The sequence below is a fragment of the Antedon bifida genome, chromosome 1, assembly GCF_963402885.1.
Source record: "Antedon bifida chromosome 1, ecAntBifi1.1, whole genome shotgun sequence".
Taxonomy (NCBI): Eukaryota; Metazoa; Echinodermata; class Crinoidea; order Comatulida; family Antedonidae; genus Antedon; species Antedon bifida.
Genome location: NC_136226.1, coordinates 29312725 through 29336925, shown reverse-complemented (window position 1 = coordinate 29336925; position 24201 = coordinate 29312725). Strand labels below are relative to the sequence as shown.

Sequence of the window (24201 nt, the reverse complement as noted above, 5' to 3'; positions counted from 1 at the left end):
ATGAAGAAAAACAAAATGGCAGCCCCCATGGATGTCTCGCAAAGTCTTAGTGGGCCAGAATGGATGGTAGAAAAGGCACAAAAATGCCTCAGAACTGATTTGTTTGCATCTAAATCATTATTAATAACGGCAAGATCACTTTATCCGAGAAATTTTAGGATTCAGGTATATCAAATATCGTATATTAGAGACTTTTCTATGGTAGGCTACCAACAACCAGTCAGTCACTCTTCTTGTGCTTGTTCACAACCACATCAAAAGCGTTCTTCTCCCGCTGAGTGTGACATGTGTCAGTGATGACTCTGTCAGCTTGGCTCAGCCTAGGCCAAGGTCGTTTTTATGACACATTCTCAATGATAATTTAATTTTTTGTTCTGTTTTCTTTTCTTATGTTTATAAATAAGTTTGAAGCATACAGAATTGAGAAATCTGCAAGAAAAACAGCAGAAGGTGCTGCAATCTTACTTGATATGTAAGTACTGCCGGCCTCGCCTACCCTCTAGGCCTACTATTTTTTTTTTTATGATTAATTATCCCAGTTGAATTAGGCTTAGTTTGTATCCTGATTAAAAGTTATATCCTGTTTTGATATTAATTATATGAGTAAGAAAGGCCTTTAAATACGTAGATATATTATTATTAAATTGATTGATTTTGTAACTCTAATTTTCTTTTTTTTTTAATTTAAAGGTTTCAGCACTTTTTTGATGAGCCTGTACTACAAGATGAACTTCAGGCATTAATAGTAGCTTTACAATCTGAAAGTCAAGATCCTTCTATTGTTATTCTAAGAGGTATGCTCATGAAGAACTCAATTGATAAAATTCTGTACAAAAAATGGTTAATGAAAAAAGAGAAATGTGTGTGACCACCATTTGATCAATATAAAGCCATATGTTTTGTTGTGAAGACTACATATTCCATTAACACAGAACAATACTGTAATATATTTCTCTATAAAAAAGTATAATATGATCATTTTTTACTGGAGGTTGATGGAGTAATGTATTATGAGGATAGATTTCACTTTGTCTAATAATAAAGTTCATCTTAAATATGTACATTTTCTTTTTATTTAGATATGTTTGATTCCTTTCCGCCAAAAGCAAAGTATGACATTTTACAAAAGACATCAGGTAAGAGGTTTATATTTTAATTAAATATGGTATTGATGTGCCCAAATATGGTAGTGATGTGCCCAAATATGGTAGTGGTATGCCCAAATATGGTAGTGATATGACATCATCATGTCCATATTTGAGCACATCACATTTTTTGTCAAACTAGTTTGATAGTGTAGACAGAGCTTTAGATAGGCAATTGTGAATTTTAAAAACTAACAATTTATGATGATTGTTTTGTTTTACAGAGCATACCAAAAATATGATAGAAAAATCAAGATGTAAACTACTTTTGATGAAGAATTTTCCTGATTCAATTCCACTATATGGTGTAAGTCAATTTATATGCTGTGTAACCCATAATAATCTTTTTTTTTTTTACATTGCCTTAGATATTTATTTCTTATAAGCCAGTGGATCAATAAAAACCTGCCACAACAAATGTCATTTGTGGCGAAAAAGTGTCGCTCTTCGCTTTATCAGAATATCTTGTTATGTAAAACAGTCTCTAAATGTGTTTATGAGTTTGCGTTTTGCAGAAATTTGTGATGATACAAGTGCTTTTTTTAGTTAATTGATGTTTTTTAAGTTTATAAGAATAATGTGATTTTTGTTTTTGGTAGGTAAGTCTTGCTGAAAGTTTAATTGATTGTGAAAAAGCAGAAGGTGAGAAAGCTGATCTGAATCCATATCGTAGTCTACTGGGTAAGGATTTCATCATTCAAAACTATTATCTGCAGTGGCCAAAGGCCTCAGTACCAGGCACTGCCTCAGTACCAGGCGCTACCTCGGTACCAGTCACTGCCTCAGTACCAGGCACTACCTCAGTACCAGGCACTACCTCAGTACCAGGCACTGCCTCAGTCCCAGGCACTACCTCGGTACTCAGTACCAGGCACTAATTCAGTACCAGGCACTACCTCGGTACCAGACACTACCTCGTTACCAGGCACTACCTCAGTACCAGGAACTACCTAAGTATCAGGCACTACCTCGTTACCAGGCACTCACTCGGTACCAGGCACTAACTCAGTCCCAGGCACTACCTCAATCCCAGGCAATACCTCGGTACCAGGCACTACCTCGGTACCAGGTAGTGAGTAGTTAAGAGTAAATTTATGGAATAAACATTACTGTTACTATTCTTGTAGCCGTCTTCTTCTGAAGACATATGACCGTCTTTGACTTCAATGCTGGTGTACTCGAGATCTACGTTTATACCATGTGATACACTTTTATTTTTATTTATGATTTATTGAGTTTTTTTCTATTTTTAGTATGTGAAGTCTTACCACTTGTAATAGCAAACAAACAGATTGAAGTTCCCATCAAGTTTTATGCTAAATGGTTGCAGAAATCAATGGCTTACTACCTCAGTTATATAACCCAGCCCCCTCGGAAACACGAACAGCTAGCCACAACGCCGGTCCTTACAAGTCCTACTCACAACGCCTCCTCTCCTATGAAGAGTCCATGTTATTCAAGACCAGGTTTTGATGGGCCACCAAAAGAGGGGGCTAGCGATAGTTGGGAGAAAATGCATGAGTTGATTATTAAAATAGCTGAGAAGTGTGGATGGAATCTGCATGTTATTCCAAAAATGACTGGGTGAGTTGATTGAACTTGAACAATATAATGCATTAAAAACACTATTTCGAACCTAACAAAGTGTCCCCTAATGTCCCTCTTAATGTCACTCGCCGTAGTGTTCAAAATGTATTGCCTCCTGTTTGTTTCACTGGAAGGTACCTGTTAATAGGGTGTCCATTGAATAGACTTGCAATTCCTTGTGTATTTTCTGCTAGTAGAAAAATTATATTATGGCCCGCCTCACCCAGCCCGAATCAGGCTGGTACGTCCCATCGAAAGCGATTGCCCCGGGTCTAGCATTTGTGATGTATGTGTTATTGTTATTTAAAATCCGGGAATAAATTGAATTGAATCGCTCTTCTTCAAAATGTGGTGTTTTCAACAGTTTTATTTATTTATTTTTTTTCACAGAAGCGTGTCGTCAAGATTCCAACATCTCTCCGAGTGCCATCGCCAACAGCCTTCTGATGCACCTGCAGTCAGTAAATCTATCTTTTATTCCACTGTCTTACTCTTTCTCAAGACAGCCTTTACATATGCAAGTACAGTAGATTCAGAGGCTTTTGCTAGTAAGTATTAGCACCATAAACTGAAAATAATTCAGGAACAATTCTTTGGAATACTCAAATTAAGAGGACAAGTGCAATATATGTTAATTGTGTGGAGACATTTTGTTGGTAACACTTACACAGTGGTTCAACTCGCTTTTATTTGTTATCTATTCTTTATACTGGGTAGCCTCTTTAGTCAAAGACTGTTCCTCGAAAGGGCCCAGTGTATATATATGATGAGTTTGTGATAGTGGTTGTGTGTGTACTAGTACACTGGGGTAACCCCCTACTCATCTCAAAAGATGTACTAGGTTCTTTAAAGTGCACATGAGCCAGGTGTGTACCCTATAGTCCTTATCTGAGAAGACTCATGCTACCACCAGAACCAGTGAGCCTCGAACCCCTGCCGATGTTATGGCTATGTAATTGACGGTTCCACGGTCTTAACCACTAGGCCACTCACCTTGTTTGCTTGATATGCACATGATTTGACCGCTCCAACAATAAAGCTATTGTTTATGCCTTTTTGTACAGGTACTAACATAGGCCATTCAACGTCTCTGCTACTCCTAGAAGACTTGAATGCTAAATTAAAATCTAAGAAACATAAACATAAGAAACTTAGACTGGATGAGAATGATATACCTGTGAGTACAAATCATTTATGCTTATAAATCTGCATGTATAAATTGAAATGGCTGTTACTCCATCATGAGTAACCCTTTCTTTGACACATTTCCCATGAAACAAAGGACAATATTAAAGGGTCTTTCACACCTCTTATGGCATGGATCCATCATCATGATGACCATGATGTTGTAATTTGTACTTTTTATTGTAAGATGATGTAATCCCTCTCCTTCTTTTGTTAATTGCCCCATGAGGGATGAATAAAGATATATACTGAAACTGATATCGCCGGAAAATGTCAATGCGTCGTTTTCATGCAGGTACATGCATAGCCGAATGGAGTGCTGTAAAAACGAAGCATTGATGTTTGATTTGATTTGCAGGCACCGGGCCGGAATCGTTCCGGAACAGATGTGAAAGACCCTTAACACTACAATCAAATCCAATTCAGGGGACACCCCCATAAAGGTGTTGTCTATACAAGTTGATAGATTATAACAATTTTATTCACAGCTGGACTCGGATAGTTCAGATGATCCAGGCCTGTCCAGTATTCCAGCCAATCTAAAGGTTAACAAATCATATGGCATCACTCCAGAACTGATTGAAAACTTTGAGACTGGCATTGACTGCTGGAAACTGTTATACGCAAATGAATATTTTGAAAAAGGTTAGTCAGAGTTATACTCCTGATTGTTTGTATAAAACTAATTACACAGTTACTGTGAAGACATTTAAACAAATGAAATCATCTCAGAAAGTACAGTGCATTATAGTTATACAGTAGAACCTGTCTACACTTTAAAACTAGTTTGACAAAATGTGTGATGTGCCCAAATATGGTAGTGATATGCCTAAATATGGTAATGATATGACATCATCATGCCATATATGGGCACATCAAATGTTGTCACATAAAGTTTGATAGTGTGGACAGAGCTTTAGTCATTCATCCTGTAAATTGTATTTGCTTTACCACTTTACTGATAATTATTATCATTTATTTTATTTATCCTTGATTTCAGATTTGAACTGGCTGTTGCACCGTTGGAAGGCTGACACATGGCAGTGGTTAACATCCTTTCAGACTGACATGATGATTTTTAAGGTAAAACTCTGTCTACACTATCAAACTAGTTTGATGTGCCCAAATGTGGTAGTGATATGCCCAAATATGGCAGTGATATGACATCACTGTGTCCAAATATGGGCACATTACATGTGACTTTTTGGTTATTTTACAAGTAAAATATTCTGTTGTGATTCTGCTTCCTTAAACCCAATTGTTATGTTTTATTACAGGGAGATTTTGCTCAAGCCCTAAGAATGTTACAAGAAAAACACAAACAGATGTCAAGTATGCCTCTAGCAGAAGTTGCCAAGGTAAACAGATTTGCGTGAACATCGCAATTTTACGTTGTACACATAATGCAAAATAATTTTGCAGTAAAATTACAATATGATCTCTCAGTATTTGGAATTTGTTAAAAAGGTTTTCAACACTATAAAGCAAAAAATATTCGCTTTTTAAAGCTCTGTCTACACTATCAAACTAGTTTGACAAAAAAAGTGTGATGTGCCCAAATATGGTAGTGATATACCCAAATATGGTAGTGATATGACATCATCATGTCTATATATGGGCACATCAAATTTGGTTGTCGCATAAAGTTTAATAGTGTAAACAGAGCTTTTTCAAAATGCAATACTACCAACTCAAAGAATTTCTTTTGGATTTCAGAGTGATTAAACGTTAAGTAAATATTCTACTCAAAAAACAAGTGTGTGTTAATTAATCATTTGCCATTCAAAGAAAACAATACTTTCAGTTGAGCACAAAGGTTACTCAATTGAATATGCTAATTGTTTGCATGGCAAAATCTGTTATTATTTATAATAATTCAATTTTTCTTATCCAAAATGTTTAGGATAAACTCAAAATCCTGCTCCAAATGGCTGCTTGTCATTTTCGATTGTCTCAGTTCTCGGTAAGTTGTTATAATTGGAACTTTCTAGGTTCCAGGACCCTAAACAGAGCTATAACACATTCGTGTCAATGTAGCTTGGTGGTTGGTGTGCTTGCTTACCAATGCCATGATCCTGTGTTTAAATCCCTTCTTTATCTCTATACGATAATATTTCTAGTGTCTTCACTAGACTTCCAAAGCATATTATTTACTTATTTTTATTTATTTATTTATTTATTCAGGTATAAAGAGTTTACAAAAAGCAGACAAAAGTTTGAAAATATTGTATTACAAGATTGAAACGTTAAAAAAGATGGATCAAAAATAGACAAATTCACAGCAAAACTACACATAAAATGTAAACATACAGAAAGGCATATAAAAAAACCCCCATTAAAATTGTAACAGTATTGCAAGGTTATTAGATTACTTATACATTTTCTATATATTCATCGTAATTTTTAAATTATATGTACATACTGTTTACTGATTTGAAGTGACACAATTTTCTGTTATTAATATTTGGTTTAAAAAATGTGACAATTGATTAATTTTATCTTTAAAATTCTCTTTTACTTTTCCTAATCAGTATTTCTTTTTTTTAAAATCTAAACTAGAGTGCATGTGAGATGACATTAGATGCAGTGAGCCTGATGCCATCTTCTGAGACTTCTGTGTCCAAGGCAGTTCAACCGGAGAAGCCGTCTCACACAAGCAAGTACACACGAATGCTGTTGCTCCTACCAGTCACTGGCAGGGAACTCCTACCTTACTGCATTCATTTATTACTTCAATGCTACAAGGTTAGTGTAATTCTTAAAACATCTTTTTTTTGTCTTGTGTGGGTTTGTCCCATTATAATTCTCTGTTTTATATGTGTATATATATATGTACATTTGTGAAAATTAAATATTTGTATGCATATTGTTTCCTTTCGAGTGTATATATTACTAATAATCTTACAGTGTTAAAAGTAGTTAAAATACAGGCATATTTACACAATAAGATGATTGATTTCAATACAAAACCATATTTGCTTTCATTTACAATTTTAAAGAAGATGTTAATTAAAGTATATAGATAAAACATGGTAATAAAAGACTATAAACAGTCATTAAAATCATACTTATAAAAGTCACTATCTTGTTCGGGTAGAGAGGATATAAACTCAGAGGAGGAATATAAAATATCCTCCCTTTTCTCAAAAACATCTTAATTAATATGATGAAGCATAAATTTATTATATATTCAAATTCGTAATTCAAAAGTAATCAACTTGAAGTATGTAAGTATAATTGACATCATAAATTAAGTACACTGACAATAAACAGTGTGTTTTGCTTGGAATATGTTTTATATCTTACTTAAAGATATATTGTCCCCCTAAAAATTTTTTTAAATTTTTTTGTTGAATATGTTATTTTAATGTCACATAATAGTTATTCACTCTCACAAAAAATTGGGTCTGAAAAAAATTTATTTACCTGAGAAAAATGTAATTTAAAGCAAAAAATGGTCAAATTGTCTGGAAGACAATGAGTTTTTGGGTAATTTAACTGTTTATTTTGTCTTTTTATAGGTGAAATAATGTTTTCCCCCGTTTTTTTTCTTATGGAAGTGAACAACTTCATTAAAACTGCAAAATGACCTATTCAAAGTCCGATTTAAAAATCTTTATTTTTCATGATTTTGGGGGACAATACATCTTTAAATATATGAGTTTAGATAAAATATACTTTTCTTTATAATTATTCCTTGCCATCATAGATTTGGTCCATTTATTCATAATTTTTCATACATATACATCAAAGAACTTATAACACAAGAATCTCCTGTTCGTCCAAAGCGCGTAACAATTTCGATAGGCATTGTGGGATAGAATAGAGCTAATGGGTGGCGCCATTGTGAGCCATGGAGTAGAGCGCCCGCATCAAATTAGAAAGTCAAAATCATAGAGGGGATCTGCTAATACTCTAGGGAGGATAGAGTAATTGACTGAGGAGTTGACTTCCTAATTTGGAGGGGGCGCTGCTCCATGCTGTGAAATGGCGTCGCCCAGTTTGACCTTTTAACCCTGTACTTCCGATACTGTGTTTTGAATGCAAATTGAAGAACAGGAGATTCTTGTGTTATAAGTTCTTTGATATACATCTACTGCATATACATACAAACATAATTTTGTTTGTTACATATTAATATTAAAATTTCCCCCCTTTTTTATGTACTGTGTTGTAGTCGGGAGTTTTTCCAAATGAATTTGTATACTATTTACTAATACAAAGTTTTGTTTTATCTAGAAAAAGTCATTTCACCATCACAGTACAAAAGATGACAAAGCACTGGGTCACATGATAGTGTTAATGCAATATAATTGGCCGAAGGAAGAGTCACTGTTTTCTGATGCAATTAAAAAAATTCGCAAACAAGGAACATTCATCTACAGCTTATTTTTTAAGTTTATAATCAGTATCCTTTACAATTTATATAGAACCTGTCCACTCTCTTGTAAAATGAGCAAGGGGGCACTATGGCCAACCCCTTTCAGCGAACACTTTTATTATGGGGACACTTTTTTTAGTAATGCAAGGTGCCTCTATAGGAGGTTCTACAATTTATGAATACATTACAATAATTTCTGTTGATTTGTGGATATTGACATGCAATGTTATGTGCTGGCAAAACAAGAAGGGCAATTTCTGTGATATATTATATTGTATTTATCATATACTGCCTAATTTAAATGCCATTAAAGGCCAATTTACACAGACGAACAGTAACGGTAATAAAAACATAGAATCTATGTTATTCCTTATGACCATTTACACACAATGTGGAACGGACAGGTGGTTTCCGCTCAGGATAGATATACATATATTCTACGTGGGACAATCTACACGTTTTCCACTTACCGTTACCGCTTGTCTGTGTAAATTGGCCTTAATTAAAGCTGTTTTTATTTATGGGTGGGAGTGCTCTTTACACTTGAACTACAAAGGCCAGCCCATTTTTATTCTGCACACATGGATTGGGAATTCCACCCACTTTAAATGTTCTGGATATGAGCTACAATTCCTTGACTTTATATCAGACATTGATATTCTTGAAGAGTTTGCATTCCTGGCAACAGAAGAAGCAGGTCAAATTGAGATTGATCTTTTACCTCCAGCACAAAGGTTAACTTTTGGATTTTTGTTTTGTGAAATTAATTTATTAAAATGTTTAAAAGATGTGTACACTATACTGTACTTTAATGTGTACTCTATTCTATTTATAATAATAGTTCATTCTTATATATATAATAACTAAACCAAACTATCAATGCGCTGGTCATTTTTGGGATCAAATAAATTATATCCCATAATGCAGCTAGTAATCGGTGCAAAGTTGTGTCTTGATCTAACCCGGTACCCATTTCATACACCTGGGTGGATAGAGGCAAATGTAAGTAAAGGGTCTTGCCTAAGTTACAAGCAATGCGATGAGAGTTGAATTCGAACCACGATCTCACGATCAGCAATCCAACGTCCAACACACTGCGCCACACGCCCTCACAGTGTTTGCATTTGGTTACAGTCATGAAAGTTAATCTAAGAAGTGAATTCTGAAGTAAGGTTTTTCCTCTATTTTATCATTTAGGCAAAAAGTAGTTACAAGGGGTGTTGTGAAAGGTGGGAAAGAGGACTTTCGAATTGCATTGGAGAATCAAGTCAAACGATGTGAAGAGAACGTTGAGTTTCTCTTGAAGCAGTTTCTAGTTTGTGAGCGTGACACACTTCTTGAACATCTCATGTGATTACTACAACATTGAGGATAAGATTACAAAAAGCCTGCAGGATATGTCATATACCAAAAACTGTAAATTGTTTATTACTTGGATCACAAGACTACAGTATTTCCCACTATCTACAAGCGATGCTACACTCAACCACGATAGGAGCTGTGATACCAGTGCAGGTAACGCTCCTTGTAGCTTTTTCTGATATATTTTTGTAAATAACGTAAATGAATACAGACACACTGTATTATTGTTTTTATATATTAATTTCAGGCAAAATAAAAATTACTGGATAAAACAATAACTAACACTATTAATTGTAGTTTGTTTAATACTATTCCACTTAGTACATACAGTGTATAAATGCAGTTTTCAAAAGAGTACTTTTAAAAGTAAAGCACTACCATATATAAACGCTTTCGTCAGGCTGCCGTTTTTCATGCGCCATGATTGTTATACAGAAAGTATAGCAACTACAGGTCTTCTAAATGCTTGTTTAGATTGAAATGAAACAATGATCAATCATTTTTTTTTCGAAAATATTAAATAATAGATTTTATACAAAGTGATGGTTTGTTTTATGAGTGTTTCCATGATTCTTCATAACCATAAAATCTAAGCTTCAGTACTAAATATTGTTTTGGCTTGTTACTGGGGTATTTTTAGTCATATTAGCCCTGTAATACTGCTTCACTATTTCATTACTGCAATGCTAATATTAATTTATATGCAGTTACTTAACTTGCTTATAGTTTGTGTGCTTGCGCATACAAATTAATAGAACGCAGCTTTTTTGCCAAGACAGGCATCATTATTAGACCGATATATCGTATTAACTCGGGTGCATTTGCATTTTTCTGTCGCGATTTACGCCACCTTCTGAGTACGTGGAGCACCATACTACGTGTGTCTTCTTTGTACTCTTTCTCAATTGATTCAGTAACGTCCTTACTGAAACGAAAGACACGCATCAGTTCCTTGGCTTCACGATCGCGCATGTTGTACGAAACGCACTCAAACATCTTCTTCAACAGCGCATCTGCATAAAAAAAGATTAAGTGATTTTTAATAATTAAGACTATTTACAGAGGGTTTGGTTGTTTGTAAAACAACATAAAACACATTACTTAGTCATGGTGCCATTCTATATTATTGTAATTGCATAGCACAGATCTTAAATTTGATATGCATCCTCCATATGTGGGTGGTGTATTTGGAAATATGTAAATTGAATTGAAAGAATGCCAGAGTAAAGTCCTAGAAGGCCTGGGTACGGAATTGTGCGAAAATCATGCAGGATTATACTTGGATTAAACAATGGATTTACCAAAGTCTTGTCTGAATTTAGCCTAAATCAGGTGGTGGGATTATACTTGGATTAAACAATGGATTTACCAAAGTCTTGTTTCTGAATTTAGCCTAAATCAGGTGGTGGGATTATACTTGATCAAGCATGGGATTATATTTGGTCATAATATAAGAATTTCAATTATGTTTTTACAGAATATAGATTGAAATTATGTATAATATGGTTTATGTCAGTACCTTGATGGGCTGCAGCAGCCATTAAAAACCTTGAAATAGGTTGCATTGCACCTCCATCACATATTTGCGATGGTGGATGAGTTAATGGGTTCATCTCAAGTTTCAACTGGTGTAAGTTGGTCAACTTATCAAAACCTCTTGGCAGATCACTCAGCTGATTATTTTCCAAGTCCAAGCAACGTAAAGATTTCAGTTCAGCAAAAGAGTTTGGGAGTCTAGAAATGTTATTGTTTCGGCAAGAGAGAATAGTCAAATCCTGCAACTTGGAAATTGTTTTTGGTAACGTTTCTAAAACATTATCATCCAGATATAGTTCTTTAAGTAATCCAAGGTCTTTGATGTTATCTGGTATAAATGTGCTTTTGCATCCTAAAGCCTGTTTGTAGATCAACACCTCTATGGCTGGTAAGCCACACACCTCTGTTGGAAAGGTTTTGAAGTTGTTGTTTGATAGGTCCAGAGTTGTTAATGATGTCATCATGCTGATGTCTTCAGGCATCGTTGTGATGTTGTTTTCGGCCATCGCCAGCTTTTCTAGCTTTTCCAGTTTACAAATTTCGTCAGGCATAGTTGTAAATTGGTTTTTGGTCAAGTCCAAATGTTTTAAGTTACTCAGGTGTCGAATCTGGGATGGCAAGTTGGAAAGGAGATTGTCACTTAAATTGATAGTTGTTAGAGATCGTATGTGTGTCAGCTCAAAAGGAAAGTCTTTGAAACTGTTTGAAGACAGGGTGACAGTATGTAAGGATTCCATCTCCGAGATTTCTGGTATCAAGCTGGTCAGCACATTGTTATCTAATGCTAGCACTTCCATCCTCCGCATGGAACACGCAGCAAGCGGCAGATATTTTAACATGTTAGAACACATTGATAATTGTTGAGTGTACTTAAGATTTGAGAACTCAACAGGTATACTGTCCAGCTTATTTCCATTAACATCAATTACTCTAAGATTAGACAGCAAAGACAACTCATCCGGTAGAGATTTAAAGCTGTTGTTGTGCAAGTAAAGCTCTTGCAGTTTATGTAGATGATGAATACCTTTAGGTAAACCTGCAAGTTGATTACCATTCAAACCCAAAACATTGAGTTCAGATAGTTGGCAGAGACTTGTTGGTAATGTTTTAAGTTTGTTGTTATTCAGTTTTAAGATTCTTAATTTGTCCAGTTGGTTGATTTCAGTTGAAAGTTCTCTCAGACAATTGTTTGAAAGATTAAGCTCTTGCAATTCAGGTAACCAGTACATCTGTATTGGCAAATATTCTAAGCAGTTACTCTCCAAATCTAACTCGATTAGATTGAAGAAAAATTCAAAGTCAGCTGGTAAAGTTTGAAGAGAATTGCCAGACACGGTCAACTGCACGAGCTGGTCGAGTAGACATACCTCCTTAGGTAATCTTTGAAGGCGGTTATTGTTCAAAGCAAGCACACGTAGGTTACGCAAACGTGAGATGGCTGATGGCAGCGATTTAAGCTGGTTTTGGTTTGCGCAGAAAGCGGTTAAATCAACTAAGGAACACAACTCTTCAGGAATTTCTTCCAGACGGTTATCGTTTACAAATAATTGTTTTAAACCTCTTAATTGCGAAATTTCTGCTGGGAGTTTCACAATTTCATTTGAGCTGAGATCTAAAATTTGTAAAATCTGTAATTTGAAAATGACTTTGGGGACATGAAAAAGGCTGTTGAACTGTAATACTAGTATCTCCAGATCAGTGATGGATGATGCCTTAGACGATAACTCTTGCAGATTATTATTTGTAAGCAGCAAGCACTGTAGGTAGTCAATTGAGCATACTTGATCAGGTAATTCCTCTAACTCACTTTCACTTAGATCTAAGCAGTATTTGCCTTGACCGTTGATGAACACTTCATCTGAAATATGGTCATACTTATGGTCAGTTTGGTTGCTACTGTCATTTTTCTCAACAAGGTCATCAGAGTTTAATTGTAATTCTGTGGGAGCTTCTAAATCACACATCATGTTTGTGTCATTTTCGTAATTCATTGTCTAAAAAATGAAATAAAATCATAAAAGTGGAAATTAAACAAAAATTAAATTCATTTTTTTTTACAATTTGATTAGATTATTAGATCTAGGCCTAATTAACGTGTACTGTAACTTGCTTCTTGTTGGGTAATTTTAATATTACCACCACGAATGGTAATCTAGAGAATGGCCTAGGCCTATTGTTCAAAATAGTCAACAAGGGGACACTTCTTGTAACTTTCCCATGAAACGAACCAGACAGAGGTAATAGGCCTAGCTTACTAGGCATGCCTGGAACTAGCGAAAAGTATACCCTGCACTATTGCCTGCCTACCTAATCTAGCATTCAATGTATAACCTAACCCATTATTTTGATAGGATAGAGGCTAGTAGCCTAGCTGGTAGGAATGTGGCAGACTAGGGCCAACTTCATTCACAGATCATTAGAACCTTTAAATTATGTTATAATTGACTCATGCAGGATCTACTAGACTGTAGATAGTGGGTTTATGATACTAACCTTTCATTATCATATATATATATAGCACTGCAGAGTTGAACTATTTTAGTATAAATTGTGGTGGTTGTGTTTCGGTATTGTTATTGTTTATCATGTGTTGTTGCTCAGAGCAACAAATCAATCGCTAATGTTATGATTGAATCGCTAGAAGAAATAGCGCCACCAGTCGGCTGGTTATATAATCCTAATCCATAGATATAAGAAAGTCGGCTTATATTATCTCTATTTTCTCATCAGATCTCTGTAACCGCAGCTGATTTCCGTATTTAGAAATAGAAGAAATGCTCTATATATCTTTATTATTAATATATTCGAATCGAATTAGGTTTAGGGAGGGAATAGTTTCGCCAATATCAAAAAGCTGTAATACCAAAAACTACCGTACTGCTATTAGGCCTACACAACAATAAGATTTTATAGCAAAACATTCAAAACAAAACTAGGCCTATGTTTCTGAACTAAAAATTTAGTTTAATTAGCGACTTAATCGCTACACAATTTTTTAATGGATACTTTTATTTTTGAACTCACAGATTTTGTATTCGTTTCTAAGCCTAACACTGCTATAGTAAACTGCTAATAGCTGTATATTTAATTCTGGATTTGTTTGAAAGTGCGATGTCGTTTTAAAAATTCTTTTGTGCCAAATTCTATACATACATCAAGAATATAATTTTTTTTGAACTCTTTATAATGTTACTGTATACTTTTTTGCCGTTTTTAGTCAGTTTATGTAGGCTGGTATCCTTCTAAATTGATATTGCTGCCAAACTAAATTCTCTGTAAGCTCTGTCTATGATGATGTCATATCACTACCATATTTGGGCATATCACATACCATATTTGAGCACATCACGCTTTTTTGTCAAACTAGTTTGATCGTGCAGACAGAGCTTTACAAAGACAAACATTTTTTTTTTTTTAAATCTGGATCTAGACTTAAATAAATAAATAAACCCGAAGCGTATAAGTCTGTTTTACAATTGTATTTTATAATTAATACCAGGGAAGAGTAAAATGTCACTCTTCGCTGATATTACGTAATAGAACTATTCTATTCATTTATTATATTGTTTTTCATTATTATTATTATTAGATTAATGAAATATAAAGAAGAATATTAACTTATTAACTTTATCTTCCTTCTAATATAAATACCTTTCGCCACTATACATCCATTTATAGATTTGTGTATACTGCATTGTACTATATTACTGTATATCTTTTTGATTCCCGAACTTTACAATCATCATAAGATGGTGCCCGTCCATTAGACGGACGGGTACCTGCTAGTTATTATTTTATTAACTTTATCTTCCTTCTAATATAAATACTGTATAATAAACTTCTCGGCATCATACATCCATTATAGATGTGTGTATACTACATTGCATTGTATTACTGTATATCTTTTTGATTCCCGAACTTTACAATCATCATAAGATGGTGCCCGTCCATTGGAGGGGTACCTGCTAGTTATTATTTTATTCATAGTCCTTCTTTTTCATTTTTTAATCTAATTTCGTTCATTTCAATAATTTCAATTGTACGTCTTTCATCGTTAACACTTTCTAGAAACTTTTTAAGTTGTATGGACCCTCTGCGCGTTTGGTTACGTTGATGTAGTTGAGGCGGCAGATAAAACTGATTCCGGGACGTCGAGTCGTAAAGTCTTGTGTTATAACGAGCCTCTGCCGCTTTCCGTTTGTCTATCCGTTCCTTTAACTCTTCTTCCACGTCGTTAACGATTTGTTCCATCGTACGAATAGAATTCTTTTTTGAATTCTGTTTTCGTGCACCATGAACGTCGGTACCTGCTTCTATTTTGCTGTTCGCGTTATTTGCTCGTTCATCATTAGGTGATTTTTGTTTTTCCATTAAAGCCACGAGGTTAATAGGCTCCCCGGAAACATCAATAAGTCCTGCTACCACTGAACGTCTTCGTTGTGAGTTTATACTTTGGTTTTTTACAGTTTTTCCCGATGATTGTTCTATTATTTTTTTCTTCATGTCGGGTTGTTGTAGGCCTATTGGATCTGTTTTCTTCCAGTCGCCTTTAGGTGTTTTCAATCTTGTATCATCACTCTTCAATTTTTCGTCGGATGTCTATTGTAAATAAATGAACATTATTTTTATATGTTGGACAAATTTCATTTGGTTAAACACTTGGTATAACAAGATGTATTATTGTAACAATCAGGTTTCGGGACGCTCTGTAACTTCGCCTATAATTTGTTTGGTTGTTACAAAAATAAATCTTTGTTATTATTTTTATACGGTAGAGCCAGTGAGCGCTCTAGCCGTTACTCCACTGCCAGATGGCCTGTACTTTAAATATTGTCCGAGCGTTTTTTGTTAAATATAGTTTAAAACCTTCCCAGTACAAATACGGACATGTGATTTCACATGTATTATACAAATGGACAATACCAAACATTTGCGAACAAGAAACTGTCTCTATGTCTCATATAAATTTAATTTACAGGCTGTGCGCATTTTCTAATGTATGACGTGCACGTGGCGTTTGTTGTGCGGATAACTAACTCGTTACTTTAGTGACGAGTTCAAAACTAGTTACATTTCAAACGGTAAACGTGAGATCTTATATAGGCCTACAGAGTAGGTATACAAATAAATAATATTGTTCATGAATATATGATGAAAAGATGATAATTATTAATATTATTTTTCAATTAAAAATCCACAACCAAATTTCTTACCTCCTGGGTATATTTTTTTTCCATTGCTTTATCTTGTTTTTTTTTACTTGTAACCACGAGATTTTCAATGGCAGCGGTCCTTGCATCTCTAGCATTTGTTAACCTCTCGATGTTATGCGATATGGAAGACCTCCGTCGCCTGTTGCTGCTGTTAGGAACTTGTAGTACAGGTTGATCGTCGGAGCTAGATGTAGGCCTATTTGCTAACAAACCACTGTCCGCTGATTTTCTACGAGCTTCTATAGGACGTGGCGACGGTACAGGAATCGCTAACGAATTTCGTCGTTTCTGTGTTCCGTTCTTACCGCCGACTCCAAATTCACGTGGCGACGACGGTACTGGAATCGCTAACGAATTTCGTCGTTTGGGTGTCCCGTTCATGTCGACTCCGAATGAATTCAATCCAGTCCTAATGATACTAAATGGTATTGTGTCTTGTATTATAATGGAGTGCGTAATAAAGACAACTAGTTTGATTCAATATTGTATTTAACACCCGCAGTTCTATTATGGGAACTTGTATTGTTCTTCGCGACTCCCCGTTTCTGTTACTGGCCAACGACTATTTTATATTCTTTCCATTGAACGATGTATGTACCTCGCATGGTGATAATTAAAATATGCAATGATTATTATTATTATGCATAGTTGTGAAATTAATTAAGACTTGAACTGATGAACCAACAATTAATTATTAACTTTGTTGATAATAAATGGTGTTGTTAATAAATGTCGTTAAATTTTTTTGTCGGACGTTATGTCGAATGTTATCTGATACCTGCTGTAAATCCTTTTTATTCTAGTCCTTCCTACTCTAGCATTTTGTGTTTTTATTCAACATACTAGGTGTGTAAAGCTCTGTCTACACTATAAAACTGTTGTGACAAAAACTGTGATGTGGCTATATTATGGACATGATGATGTCATATCACTATTATATTTTGGCATATCACTACCATATTTGAGAACATCACACTTTTGGATTGACGAGTGTGAACTGTCGCCAATCCGGATTCGAATTCCTTGATAAGCAGACGCCCTATCATTAGACCACTAGCATCTCACGCTGGTATGTTTAGGTCCGGTGTTAAAAATGTATTGTCCCTCTAAAAAATAATTCTTAATTTTTTTTTAACTATGCCATTTTAATGTCACATAATAGTTATTCACTTTGACCAAAAACTGGATCGAAAAACAAAGCCAGTGGGTTTTTGGTTTAATTTATTTTTTCATTTTATAAGTGAAAACATTTTGTTTCGTTTTTTTATACGAAAGTAATTAACTTTATTCAACCTACAAAATACTACCTATTCAAAGTCTGATTTAATTATTATTCATTTTTCATGTTTTGGGGGGACAATGCATCTTTAAATATCTATTAGATACAGTACATTATTACTCATTATATAACCCCATTATATTATGTCTATTGTTCTCTGTATATGATCAGGGAGATGTAATCTCCCTGATATGATCGACATTTAAGAGTAGAGAGAACCAAGGTCATCACGTCCACGGCTCTTTACAATACTATGAACGAACGAAACAATCAATCAGACACAGTATGGTGTATCATTATCTTCTATATATAGAATCCATGGTCACTGCCAGTGTAAAGACACTATAATGCGAATTATTTTAGAAGTCATTTGTGACTTAATGAATAGAATTAAACGATGTGTTGTGCAGTAATTATATTGGCCTGCGCCTTTCCCTCGCCCTAATCACCACCCCCCCCCCCCCCACCCATCTCTCTCCCCTCTCTAAATATTGGTTCCCACTTTTAGACGCAACGCAATCACGAACATGAGTTGACCAATCACAAGCGTGACCTCGAAAACATTCACATTGATGCGAAAAAAATCATTCATGTTTCTTTTGTGAAATGTGTAATACTTATCACTACCTTGTGTGTGATAGTAACTTTCAGGAGTGTTTTCAAATACACACATTCGTTATTTGGTCGTGTCGATAATAGGGAGGTTTCGCAACGCTACGAATACGATAACGAAAACGGATACGACGTCACGCACACGTATTCGTTTTCGTAAGGCAGTAAAAATCATGGCATGTTATTCACACAAGGTCTTGTTCAATCAGTTGCACTATATATTTATCCTTCTATTAACAAACTATGTTGATTACTTTCAAACACAAACTTTACTTATGATTTAGGAAAATACGTCTACTTTGATTTTGAAATCGTTGAACCTAAATTCGTTTAATTACTAAACAATAACTAATTATCTAACTCAATTTAATTAGTAAACAGGGTTGTTACATCAGGTGTACGAACCAACTTTATATACCATCGAGTAAACATTCTAGAAGTAACGCGCGATTTACCGAATTTTGCCCTTACGTAAATTTATATACTGTAGATACATATTTTTATATTACTTATATTAATATTTTTTGGTCTATTTCTCACATTTTTGTTAATCTTTTTACCATTTTCGTGTTTGTATCGTTTCCAGCTCCCCCCCCCCCCCCACTTTTTTTTTGGTCAAAAATAATTAGGATTTGATATTAATATTAGATTCTACGGTACTCTAAGCATTCTCAGAGCCATATATATATGGCTCTGAGCATTCTTATTGACTAGCGCCACCTGTAGAAACGATTTGACAAAAAAGTTCTGATATTAATAAACTCGGATAACTATTAATGACTACCGCCACCTATAGGAAGAAATTTGACTGATTAATTCTTCATAAGTAAAGATTTTTTGGTTCCTGTTTGGGTATTATTTTTTTTCTTCTACAACATTGAGAAAACATTTCTTTCTTTCCTGGATATGTAGATATTTCCCCATTATCATTAATTGTTATGTATATTTATACATAGAATATGTTATACTAGACTATATACTAAATGATTATAAAGTAGACATTTATAATTGAAAACGAGAAAAACCCCATAAAAAATGCTGAAAAAGTTCAAATGATAACGATGAGAGAATGTCACATAAGACTATCCATATTGACATTCTAATTCTTTCCCTGATAACGTATGTCTTCCCATTTATCATAATTTTGTTATTTTTTAGTTATTTTGCATTTTGTACACGTGTCCGTGTAAGATAGTAGTAGAAAATATAAAAGTTAACTTAATTTCTTATAAAAAAATAAATAAAATGATAGTATACTACCAATTATAATCCTAATCCATCCTGTTCATGTTTCATATAGAAACCAATAGATATAAATTATACAGTAAAACCATATTATTATGGGGTCACCTTTGACCTTAGTGTCCCCTTGAATAGGGGTGTCTCAAATTTATAATAATAATACTCAATCTTTGTTGACATTATTGAAAAACTCAAGCTTTGGTCTTATTATTCACTTTCTACAAAGATATGATTAGCTATTTCCTATGATCGATACTTTAAACATCCGCAGAAACTGTTTCCACGTCACTTACCTTGATATGAATCACTTTAAATGGCTTGTTCTTATTGGATCAAGGCCTCTGCGTACTCCGCGCGCTTGTGTATTCACAGTGACCTGGGAAGTAACACGTTTTGCCGTAGCTCCACCTACTTGCTTCATTTAAGAACATTTGCGGACTCAAAAGTTGATTCAGTCGGTTGGTTGTTTCTAAGCACTAAAGTCTTCTGTTTGACAACTCTTTTCAATTTCCATCATGAAGTCGTTTGTAACGCTTTTCGCTCTGATCGCTGTTGCGGCGGCAAACTGCCCACCACTATGGACATCAGGAGGAAGATCATGTTATAGATATTTTAGGGGAGTAGCCTCCTTTGATGACGCTTCCGGTGTTTGTATGGATCATGGTAACTGTAATGGCGATATGGCTCGAATCGTTCAGATCGAATCTCTCCAAGAATCGATTTTTCTTCAAAAATACCTAAGCATGTTTGCAACAGAAGGACAACGGCAACTGCCATCATTCTGGATTAACCTGAGACTTCAACCGGTCATGAACCCCAACACTGGCTCAAGCGCTAATTGGTGGGTATGGGGTGACGGAAAACAGCTCGGACAGCAAGGACAACTTCCCGGATTCGGAATAACACCCGCACCAGCAGTAACGCCATATAGTAATTTTGCAACACCACGTCTACCCCAAGCGAATCCCGGTAAGTAATGAATGTAAATAAAATTAAAAGACATTAAAGTATTTAAAAAAACGCCGGACAGCAGTCCGGAACAGGAATACCACCATGTTTAATTCGGAACACAAACCCTGCCCTCAGGTGGGGGTGGTGGTGGTAAGTGATGAATGTAAATTCAAAGACATAGTGATGAATGTAAATAAATGTCAAAGACCATTAAAGTATTTTAAAAACCAATATATTACAACCTGTGTAATGTAAAAATATGTTTTCGTTTTTTAGGATCATGTGTCATACACACACAAAACAACCAATTAGGCAATTACATCTGGAGCCCAACCACCTGTGCCGCCAAGCAAAACATCCAGGCGTTTATCTGTGAAATGCCAAGTGGAGCTCGACCTGTAGGACCACCACCACGACGTCCTGGAGTTGTTTAATTTATAGAATAGTAACTAATAAACCCCTTGGACACAACACCAACTTGCACTTCGAAATGAAGTAAGAAAAAAATTCCAAATTGATGCACTTCTCCAGAAAAGGATAGTAACAAAAAAAAAGGAGAGAAAAATCAAATGAGACAAAAAACTCATTCGTTCCCCTTTCGAGTCAATACGTCAACACAGTAACGCAAGAATGCGTCAACATGGTAACGCAATAATGCGTCAACACGGTAATCGGAACGCATAGGCTCGGGTTTTCAACGGTGCTAATGTTTTGTAATCGTTGTTAAATGTTTTCTAATATCAATTATAGAATTTTTGAATAAAAAATTCGAAAGTACAATGGTTGTTTTTCACTTTATTTTCTTGTTTTTGATAATGATGATAATTTAATATGATGATGATGATGATGATTATGACGTCACATATTTCAAGTACAAGATTGATCATTACGAAATCACAGGTTACAAATAATAAGTATGTGTGGCAGAGTGTAGTACAACAGACACGGTTCTCAATAATTACATTACCATAATGAACATTACATTAATAAGTATAGATTGAGACAGTCGGAGAGCCGCGTTGCGGATTTTGACCGTTATTGCGGACTCTTCATGACGTCATTTATTTTAAACGACCTCTCCACAAAAGCGTCAATGTTTCGCGCGGAAATTTTCCATAAATACGACTTTTTTATAGCTGTTTAATAAACATTAGTAGGCGAGGATATGACCATTAATGGTGAGGTCGTTTCCTTTATATCTAATGTGTGCGGGTGACATAATTTAATAATAATAATAAATAATAATAATAGGTAGATATATATAACACAAATAAACGATGTCTCTATGCGTTCGACAGTAAAGAGAATGAGTGGAAAACAAAAGGAAGAGAACAAAAGACAAAACACCAAGCTAGCACCCAAACCGGAGTATGGGGATACACCATCACCGCTAACTGGGAAACAGTGTGTAAGTACCCCAGTTAAGCATCGGTTAAGTCTTGATCTTTTCAGGGATCCGGTGCCTCCTAGCCTAGTCAGAAAAAACAACAGGCAATAAAGAAGAACAAAAGCAAAAATAAAAAAAAAGGATTGCATGAGGCGAACAAATAAAGACGCAGCTTGAAAGGGTTGACAGATGCAGACTCACGGATATAAATTCATACATAAAATAATTTTATGAATAATTTGTTAGGAATGAGTTTGGAAACTTCGCGTGCAACTAGCGAAGCGAAAACTTTTAGAAAGGGTGTTTGTTTGTTTACAAATATTCGATTAGTGAGAGTTGCATCCCAAGAAAGCTTAAAATTCAATTTTTATTTATATAGATAGCTTAATAGTTTATCTTGAAAAGATTTTAAATTCGCTTTGTTACCTCATCTTAAAAATATGAAATTTAAGGATTTTTTACCATCATTACAAAAAAAAAGTAAATAAATTCATACATAAAATAATGATATTTCTCGAAACAAAAAAACTGTAAAATTTAGGTCAGAGTTTTTATCATTATTTAAACTTGTAGTTTAACTGTTGAAATACGTTTATTGATTACACATAATATTATACCATTTTAAATTGTACTAATTAAAGTCCAAACATTTTCCACGAAGCGCGCCCTCACAATGAATGAAATGAGTCATGCGTGACCAACTCGGCTTTCCGCCGACTGTACTTGTTCATCATTTAAGTTGCGAATGAAAAAGTTGGTTCATTCGGTTGGTTGTTAGCACTAAAGTTTTCTATCATGAAGTCGTTTGTAACGCTTTTCGCTCTGATCGCTGTTGCGGCGGCAACCTGTCCACCACTATGGACATCAGGAGGAAGATCATGTTATAGATATTTTAGGACACCAGCCACCATTGATCAAGCTATGAATGTTTGTATGGACTATGGTAACTGTGATGGCGAGATGGCTCAAGTCGTTCAGATCGAATCTCACCGAGAAACGATTCTCCTTCAAAAATACATGAACATGTTTGTATCAGAACAACAACGGCAACCACCAACATTCTGGCTTAACCTGAGACTTCAACAGGTCAGGGACCCCACCACTGGCGCAACCAATGCTTGGTGGATGTGGGGTGACGGAACAAAGATCGGAAACGCCGGACAACAGCCCGGAGCAGGAGTAACACCCGTACCACCCGTACAACCATATACTAATTTTGGAGGATCTTCAACAGCCCTGCCCTCAATTGGTACCGGTAAGTGATGAATGTAAATTCAAAGACATAGTGGTGAATGTAAATAAAAACCTATATATTACAACCTATGTTATATAACACAAATTGTTTTCGTTCTTTAGGACAATGTGTTTATACCGCACTACAAACCACAGTAGGTTTAATTTGGAAGCCAACCGCTTGCAACATACGCGCCGGTATTTTGTGTGAAATGCCAAGTGGAGATCGACGACCAGTAGGACCACCATCACGCCGACGTCCAGCCATACAGTAGACACCCGGCAACGCCCTCACTGGACGAAAGAACAACAGAAAATCCTCACGATTGTAAATTAATTTTTAGATTAGTAACTAATAAACCCATTGGTCACAACAATTTGTACTGATTATTTACTGACGCACTTGATGCACTTCTCCAGAAAAGGATAGTAACAAAAAGGAGAGGAAAAAAAAATGAGACAAAAAAACTCATTCGTTCCCCTTTCGAGTCAATACATCAACACAGTAACGCAACAATGCGTCAACACAGTAACGCAACAATGCGTCAACAAAGTAACGGGAAATTATAGGCTCAGGTTTTCAACGGTGCTAATGTTTTGTAATCGTTAAATGTTATAGAATAGAATTTTTGAATAAAAAGAAAATTCGAAAGTACAATGGTTATTTATTTCATTTAATTTTTTGTTTTTGATAATAATATGATGGTGATGATGATGATTGTTTAAGACGAAAACGGTTCTCCGGTAATTTGCAGTTGGCGGCTTTATAGACGCATTCAAGACTATGACGTCACATATTTCAAGTACAAGATTGATCATTACGAAATTACAGGTTAAAAATAATAAGTACATGTGACAGAGTGTAGTACAACATACACGGTTCTCATTAAAATCGTTGACAGATGCTGCAGTCCTAGAAAGCCCATCAGCCTTCATTAGAAAAGTTCATATTCATTTTGATTCGCTGTAACTGTATTTTGTCTTTATGTCTTTTATGTGTAAACTGACTTTGGGGTTGGGTCAACTTAGGTTGACCCTGGTCTCCCCAATTTCATTTTTTTTGGGGTATATACTTAAATAGACCAAAT

General features: G+C 35.1%; 4 protein-coding genes across 5 annotated transcripts; 3 read left to right on the top strand and 1 right to left on the bottom strand.

The window, feature by feature from the left end:
* Nucleotides 1–21: 21 nt before the first annotated feature.
* LOC144848236 (integrator complex subunit 10-like) lies at nucleotides 22–9962 on the top strand. Of its 2 annotated transcripts, XM_078704954.1 has the most exons (17): nucleotides 22–165; nucleotides 405–472; nucleotides 691–794; nucleotides 1080–1136; nucleotides 1370–1452; nucleotides 1745–1826; nucleotides 2399–2729; nucleotides 3123–3280; nucleotides 3797–3909; nucleotides 4406–4562; nucleotides 4918–5000; nucleotides 5195–5275; nucleotides 5821–5880; nucleotides 6477–6662; nucleotides 8157–8325; nucleotides 8948–9032; nucleotides 9496–9962. In XM_078704954.1, the coding sequence occupies exons 1-17, from the start codon at nucleotides 28–30 to the stop codon at nucleotides 9650–9652; spliced, it is 2112 nt and encodes a 703-aa protein (XP_078561080.1). In that variant the 5' UTR covers nucleotides 22–27; the 3' UTR covers nucleotides 9653–9962. The 2 variants fall into 2 exon arrangements, with proteins under 2 accessions (XP_078561080.1, XP_078561087.1); XM_078704961.1 differs by lacking the exons at nucleotides 1370–1452; nucleotides 1745–1826 and having other exon boundaries at nucleotides 9496–9960.
* Nucleotides 9963–10333: 371 nt separating this feature from the next.
* LOC144841125 (uncharacterized) lies at nucleotides 10334–16790 on the bottom strand. Its single transcript, XM_078697711.1, has 4 exons — nucleotides 16410–16790; nucleotides 15256–15795; nucleotides 11180–13190; nucleotides 10334–10673 (listed from the first exon to the last, which is right to left on the bottom strand). The coding sequence occupies exons 1-4, from the start codon at nucleotides 16788–16790 to the stop codon at nucleotides 10381–10383; spliced, it is 3225 nt and encodes a 1074-aa protein (XP_078553837.1). The 3' UTR covers nucleotides 10334–10380.
* A 3187-nt stretch (nucleotides 16791–19977) lies between these two features.
* Nucleotides 19978–21273, top strand: LOC144855551 (uncharacterized). Its single transcript, XM_078713479.1, has 2 exons — nucleotides 19978–20511; nucleotides 20770–21273. The coding sequence occupies exons 1-2, from the start codon at nucleotides 20058–20060 to the stop codon at nucleotides 20925–20927; spliced, it is 612 nt and encodes a 203-aa protein (XP_078569605.1). The 5' UTR covers nucleotides 19978–20057; the 3' UTR covers nucleotides 20928–21273.
* A 1355-nt stretch (nucleotides 21274–22628) lies between these two features.
* LOC144855464 (uncharacterized) lies at nucleotides 22629–23771 on the top strand. Its single transcript, XM_078713378.1, has 2 exons — nucleotides 22629–23135; nucleotides 23237–23771. The coding sequence occupies exons 1-2, from the start codon at nucleotides 22676–22678 to the stop codon at nucleotides 23386–23388; spliced, it is 612 nt and encodes a 203-aa protein (XP_078569504.1). The 5' UTR covers nucleotides 22629–22675; the 3' UTR covers nucleotides 23389–23771.
* The last annotated feature ends 430 nt before the right edge of the window (nucleotides 23772–24201 follow it).

What these genes read in the sequence shown, in the direction of transcription:
- LOC144848236 (XM_078704954.1), top strand. Translation starts at nt 28, where the DNA reads ATGGATGTCTCGCAAAGTCTTAGTGGGCCAGAATGGATGGTAGAAAAG. An exon ending in CGAGAAATTTTAGGATTCAG is followed by an intron (nt 166 to 404) that starts GTATATCAAATA and finishes TTTATAAATAAG; the next exon opens with TTTGAAGCATACAGAATTGA. An exon ending in CATTTTACAAAAGACATCAG is followed by an intron (nt 1,137 to 1,369) that starts GTAAGAGGTTTA and finishes TTTGTTTTACAG; the next exon opens with AGCATACCAAAAATATGATA.
- LOC144841125 (XM_078697711.1), bottom strand. Translation starts at nt 16,790, where the DNA reads ATGAACGGGACACCCAAACGACGAAATTCGTTAGCGATTCCAGTACCG. An exon ending in AAAAAAAATATACCCAGGAG is followed by an intron (nt 15,796 to 16,409) that starts GTAAGAAATTTG and finishes TATTTACAATAG; the next exon opens with ACATCCGACGAAAAATTGAA. An exon ending in GGCTGCTGCAGCCCATCAAG is followed by an intron (nt 10,674 to 11,179) that starts GTACTGACATAA and finishes TTTTTTATGCAG; the next exon opens with ATGCGCTGTTGAAGAAGATG.
- LOC144855551 (XM_078713479.1), top strand. Translation starts at nt 20,058, where the DNA reads ATGAAGTCGTTTGTAACGCTTTTCGCTCTGATCGCTGTTGCGGCGGCA. An exon ending in TCTACCCCAAGCGAATCCCG is followed by an intron (nt 20,512 to 20,769) that starts GTAAGTAATGAA and finishes TTCGTTTTTTAG; the next exon opens with GATCATGTGTCATACACACA.
- LOC144855464 (XM_078713378.1), top strand. Translation starts at nt 22,676, where the DNA reads ATGAAGTCGTTTGTAACGCTTTTCGCTCTGATCGCTGTTGCGGCGGCA. An exon ending in CCTGCCCTCAATTGGTACCG is followed by an intron (nt 23,136 to 23,236) that starts GTAAGTGATGAA and finishes TTCGTTCTTTAG; the next exon opens with GACAATGTGTTTATACCGCA.